The sequence below is a fragment of the Gavialis gangeticus genome, unplaced genomic scaffold, assembly GCF_001723915.1.
Source record: "Gavialis gangeticus isolate Ggan-Ray unplaced genomic scaffold, GavGan_comp1, whole genome shotgun sequence".
NCBI classification, from domain to species: Eukaryota; Metazoa; Chordata; order Crocodylia; family Gavialidae; genus Gavialis; species Gavialis gangeticus.
The window spans coordinates 171,388,237-171,394,302 of record NW_017729022.1 but is presented as its reverse complement, the minus strand read 5'-3'; the positions used below and the strand labels follow the sequence as shown (position 1 = coordinate 171,394,302).

The 6,066-nt window shown below is 42.5% G+C and overlaps 1 protein-coding gene across 2 annotated transcripts in view; it reads right to left on the bottom strand.

The window, feature by feature from the left end:
- Positions 1-550: 550 nt before the first annotated feature.
- FAM177B (family with sequence similarity 177 member B) overlaps positions 551-6,066 on the bottom strand; it is a 13,158-nt gene continuing 7,642 nt past the window's right edge. For both annotated transcript variants that reach the window (XM_019516495.1, XM_019516494.1), the window contains 2 exons: positions 3,773-3,870; positions 551-1,493 (listed from right to left, as the gene is read on the bottom strand). In XM_019516495.1, coding sequence (XP_019372040.1) covers positions 1,209-1,493; positions 3,773-3,870 — 383 coding nt within the window. In that variant the 3' untranslated portion in view covers positions 551-1,208. The remainder of the gene's footprint in view (positions 1,494-3,772; positions 3,871-6,066) is intronic.

Sequence of the window (6,066 nt, the reverse complement as noted above, 5' to 3'; positions counted from 1 at the left end):
GGCTCAACTGAAGAAATAAAAAGCGGCAAGGAGCCCAATCTTTCCTTTTTTTTTTTGTCTCCTGGAGCCTGCCTGGCTGAGCTGTGCAGGGCCTGGTGCTTCCCTCCACAGTTACAGTGCCCCCCGGACAGCACCTGGGTGGAAGCTGCCCAGGGGATCCCACAGCTGCGGAGGGAAGCATGGGGGTCCCCCACAGCTCAGGGACCACTCGGTCTACTGGCAGCTTGCCCCCCCCCGGCCCCCCTCCGCCATAGAGGCAGGTAAGGACTGGGCCCCCTCACCCTTGTATACGTGATACGGGTTTAGTTCTCCCTTTATTGAAATGGTGGAAACAGTGGGTTTTTAAAAACCCACTAATTTAAATTTAGGGAGAACTAAACCAAACCAACCCCCCGTCATGTGTACAAGCACCCAAAGACACAAATTATTTTTTAAAGTGCCTTCCAAAAAGCTGTCCTCTTGCCAAGCACTTTTCAATTCACCCCTCCACCCAGCAAATTCTTGTTATCCCTGAAACTGCAAATGATCCAAAAAGTGCAGAGAACAGCAATTCAGGACAAGCATTGAGTCTTTATCATGGGATTATTGTAGAAGTCTGTCAAGCATGATCCCCTTTTACAAACTTGATCACTCTGCAGAACAAATCTAGCTTGCTGTGAATATTGTGCAAGATTACAGTCTACAACAGAATGGAGAATCAAGACCACAAGGACTTGGAAAGCAATAATTACTGTCTTAGTGCTTAGCCAGTCACTATATTGAATACTTAACAGGGTAACATTCCCATAATCCTAACCAGAGAGACTTAATTTTTGGTTGGTTTTGCTGTTCAGGTTAATAAGGAAGTATCTTTGGCTACTCAGAGTAGACTAGAACTCTGTGGGTAGCTTTATGTATCAGTATATCAAAATGCATTATATAGTCCCACTGAGTTGTTTTCTATCTTCAGAAATAACTGACTAATGCTGTGTCCAAGGTGCACACATCTGAATGATGTTCTCCAGTTAAATGCCAGTGTACATAAGGAACCAAATAGCAGATGCTACAAACACCTCTTTTGCTGAAGGGTCAGTGTCATCAGGTTTCCTTTGAGACCCTTTCTTCCCTCATAATGCATTTTTTAATATATTGTGTTGCCCTCTGAAGATTGAAATGCCACTGATCTGGGCAAAAGGATGTATGTGTTATCTCAAAAAGCTTATAAATGATTAATTCATGTTCTGTTGGTCATTTTCAGGTGGCATATCAAGAGAGACCCCAGTGGCAATATTTTCATTATTTCTTAGCAACTGAGACTGAGTTTGGACTTTACAGTCATGTTTTGTAGCTTCATTAACATTTGCACAAGCGCCTCTTTGAGAAAACTCCACAGGGTCCTTGAGTCCAACTGATCCATAGCTTATGCTCTGTAGCTCAAGGTGGCATTTTTCATTCAGAGAGTTCACTTCATTTTTCTCAAAGATCTCTTCACCATCTTCATCATCTTCACTTTCCTGGAAAGGCAAAATTAAACCAAAAAAAAATCACTGGGCCAAATCACACCTTTTACTCAGAAAATCTTCTGAATTTACAAACAGATCTATTTGCTTTAGTGAAAAAGTTTTATTCCTTTATAACTGTGCAAGTTCTGCAGGACAGAGCCCTAGAAGGGTGAGCAGCAGTAGTGTAATGATTGGTAGGTAACCACTAGGGAACCAGACCCGGAAACCCTGAGAGGGGGATACATAGTTTCATAGTTTCAAGGGTCGGAAGGGACCTGAGCAGAAAATTGAGTCTGACCCCCTGCCATGGCAGGAAAGAGTACTGGGGTCAAACGACCCCAGCAAGGTGTTCATGAATGGCAGCCACTGCTAGCACAGCTACTACAGCCACTGCAGCTGGCCCCACCCCTATAGTCACCCCTGCACTGCTGTCTGGGATGCACCCTCTGACTGTTATGCCTCTAGTAAGCTGAGGTCCCATATCAGCCTTTACATTGCAATTGCAAAGTCTTTTAATACAACCTCCCTGTCCTCAGATTCTGTTCAAGATTGCTAACATTTGATGAAATAAAGCTGTTACTTAGGACTTAGCTTGAGGATAGACATGGTTGGCATGGTGTAAGTACAGAATTGGACTAGTGATAAACTGAAAGAACCCAGGTTGGGCTGAGCCTGCTGGTGAGAATTTACCTGAAAAGAGCAAGCTTACCCTGAAAACTACTGAACAAACTGGAAACTCACAGTGCCATTTGCAGGCAGTCCTTTTTCAAACTAGAACCACACATTAAAGGGTAAGAACTGCCCCCAGCAAGTATGCCAAGTTTTTGATGACTGTGGAGGATATGAAATCTAAAGGACCAAACAAAACTTGGATGCAAAAGCACTTTTTAATTTATTGTGGATTTAAATCCCAATTCAAATACATTCTCCAGCTTGGGCCAATCTTTACAAATAACCTCAATAATGCATAATGGCAAAAAAATAAATATATTAGTGTCCTTATCATTTAGCTTCTACCACATTTAAATGCAAATTTCATCAGTGTGCTCATTTGTGCACAGCAGTTCCCAAGAAACACTAAGACATGCCTTTGATCAACATCAACATAGTTAAATGGCTATAAATCCCAGAATCGGTAATCAGTTACTCAGTATAGCAAAGCAGGGCAGGTCATTGTGTTCCAAGTTCTGTGGGGAATTCAGTAAGAGGCTAGTTGGAGTTACAGTCCATTAGTCAGTTGGATCAGCCTTTCTGTACTGCAACCCAACAATGCCTAGAGAAACATTTCAGTAGAGTTACATACCTCTTGTGACTTACAAATGTCTGGAGACAGAAAAGGAAAATATTAACGGTATATTGCTAAGCATTTGGAGGAGGTTTTGGGCTGCCTACTCCCATAAGATTCCTCAACAATTATGTGTGGGATAAACTTGGATTTTCATCCACTTAGTCTGAGATCACCGCTTGATATTTTTCTCCTTAGGTGAGTGATTCTCAGGGTGCCTTGAGATCTTTTCAAAGGTGCTGAAGCGTGCTATGTAGCGTTAGCACCGTTAGGTATGCAGACATAATTTATAAGATAAACCCTCGTTCTTCAAATAGGAATCCATAGAGTTCAAAACATTCTGACCTGCTATGGTTTTCCTGAGTTATTTACAACAGAAGAATTACTCTATTATTTTTCTGTAGTAAAAAAACAGAGTGAAAACTAAGAGCTGACATGTACTGAGGGGTGCCTCAAGTCCATCAAGGTTGAGAACCAATGACTTAGGTGTTGCCAACACAGTACCTTGACCTTAGCTCAGGTGATGGGACAAACATTTCTTTCCCAGGCCAGTGCCAGTCTCTGAATCTGCTGGCAGGTAGTGACATTAGAATGAATTGTCAAGATTTCTGCCACCAGGAACCATATCAAGATGATTTTTGTAATGGAGCTCAACTTCACCAACCTGGGGAGTAAGCCTTCCAAAGTCCTGCAGAAAGTGAACTGATACAAGATACAAACACTATTTAAAACCTATCAGACTGAAAGTTTAACCAGAATAATTCCATAGTACTGATGCCATTACAAAGCTTTCTATAGGATCGATGAAGTACTAGTGACAGCTGGTAGTACTACTGAAGCTTCCAGGATACCCTTAAGTGAGCTGATGAAAAGGTTTGAGGCCCCTTTCCCTCATACATACACACATGGCATTTTGTGTCTTGTTTGCACTGTTAACAACAAAACAGGATCAAGTGCTATTATTTTGCTTTTCATTTTTTAAAAGCAAAGTGTAGATGCTATTTACCTTGCTCTGTGTCCTATAGTATTCATCTATTGCATGCTGATATTTAGGTTCATTGAGTCCAAAGAGTGTGGCAAGCTTCCCACCAAGGAATTCACAAGCTGAAAAGACATGGAGAAAAAAAATAACTAAAGCTCTAACCATTATAGTCAGGGACTTACAGAGAAGCACTTTGCAAGAGGAGAAAAATTAGTTGTATACACTGGTCACATGCTCAAACGTAAAGGATCAAAAGGAGGGATCTCTAAGGGCAGCCTTCAACAGCTCAGGAAAAACAAGTTTACTTGCTGCAATTCTGGTCTTCTCTCCAGAAATCTCATTAGTAACCACCCATTTTAATCTTTTTCCAATGAGCTGGCCAGTGTTCCTGGAAATGATGTGTACCACTTCAGCTGCTGTCTTAAATAGTTTGTTCCATACTGTGTTTCAGCTACACTTTGCATAAACCAATTGAGTCTGGAATATTTTACATGCTAATTCGTTCTAACTTCGTTACCATCTCAAACAAGCTTCTTCTCCTTTCAGGATTTTTTGATTTTTTGCCTGCTTATGAAAGTTTTCCTCACTTTACCCAAGGGAGAGAGCAAGGAAGACTTTTATAAGTCATGTTTAAGAGGCTGTTGATTTTTGAAGAAAATGAAGTCATTCGACTGCTTTCAGGTGCCACCTTCTCTGACTGAGCTGTGGCCTGCCTGGAGCAGACTAATGGAAACTGGCTGCAGTAACATCAGTCAACAGAGCCAAATTGTCCCAATGCCAGGTTTCAGCAATATCATTCTTGGCAGCATATCTTCACTCTAACCCATTTTCTTTTCTTCATACTTCAGTTTTTTGTCTCTATGCCAATTTTTGATCCACTTGAATAATTCTCCCCTTATTTGTGCCCCGATTTCCGATTTGGTTGTATCATTCTGATCTGGAACACTGTTTATTCTACAGCCCAGGTAAACTGTCAGGTATAACTTTATCCATGCCTACTAACTAACATAATTTAGTATAGGTACTACATGTTGTGATGTCTACATTTAAAGCTGCACAACTCTTTCCATTAGGAAAAAAATTAATTGCTTAAAGCTTTGCCAGGCTTTAACTGTTCGAACTGAATATTTCCTTGTCAAGTATCTGTCTCAAGCTAAGTTTTTTTGGGCAAGCCTAACAATTTTTTGACGTTTCTGGACAGGTGTGTAGGGAAAATACACTGTTAAGCTTATGTTGTAAAATGCTTTTAACCAGTTTTTTGACTGACAAATTCTAGTACCTTGATGATGGAACAGGGATTAAAAATTCCATGGGCGAGTCACCTTGGTGTCAGTGAAAGGCCTTTTTCTGGTTTCAAAACCCTGCCCAATTTTGACCAAGTTAAGGCTTTTCAGGAGTTTGAATGATTTATCAGAAAATGACAGACAAGCTCCCAAGCTTCCGTCTTTACTGAACATGCTTCTCTGCCTCGACCACACTATGCATCTGTTGTCCCCTCAGAATAATTGAGCATGCTCCATGCCAGTGCTCAACAGCCCTTTCTCTACTGCTGTTCTTTCCTGCAGCTGTGGTCCTGGAACTGAGAAAAAGGAACCTGCATCCTGCACCTTCAATAGTTACCTTGTATCCTGTTTGTATCCTGCACTTTCAATGGTTACCTTGCTGGTGTCCAAGGGTGGAGGAGGATAAAAAGTCCAACAGTCAGATTAATGCAGAGGTACAAGAAAAAGAAGGGGAAAAGATACAGAGAGGAAAAGGGGGTGGGAGGGATACGTGCAGGAGGTTTTTATAATGAATACAGCATGCTTCCCTTTAGAAGTTGGAATGGAATACACCATAACATAATAGGGCTGTGCGAAGCTTCAGGTGCTGATTCGATTCAGAGGAGATTCGGCCTGATTCGGTAACCGAATCTCTGAATCTGAATTGAATCAGGGGACCAATTAAAAGGTCCAAATCAATTTGAAGCTCTCTGAATTGATTCAGAAAAGATTTGGAGAGCTTCAGCAATTCAGGCAGCCCCTGCTTGCTGCAGCAAGGAGCCGGACCCAGACTCCATGCTGGTAAGTAGGGGATGGGGGAGGGAAGGCTGGAGGAGTGGGGAGGGGACCATGGGGGGGCCCCTGCCAGGCCCCATCCCCTGCCTGCTCCCCCAGCCCCCCTGACCCTCGCCTACTCTCCTAGTCGCATCAATGGCTGCCCTACCTAGCCCCAGAGTCCTGGCACTTAAAAAAAACAACAACCCACACTCACGGGCTGCTGCAGTGGCCATCAGGGCCTCTCGGAGCTTGTGGAAAAGCGCCCCCCATGCAGCATGG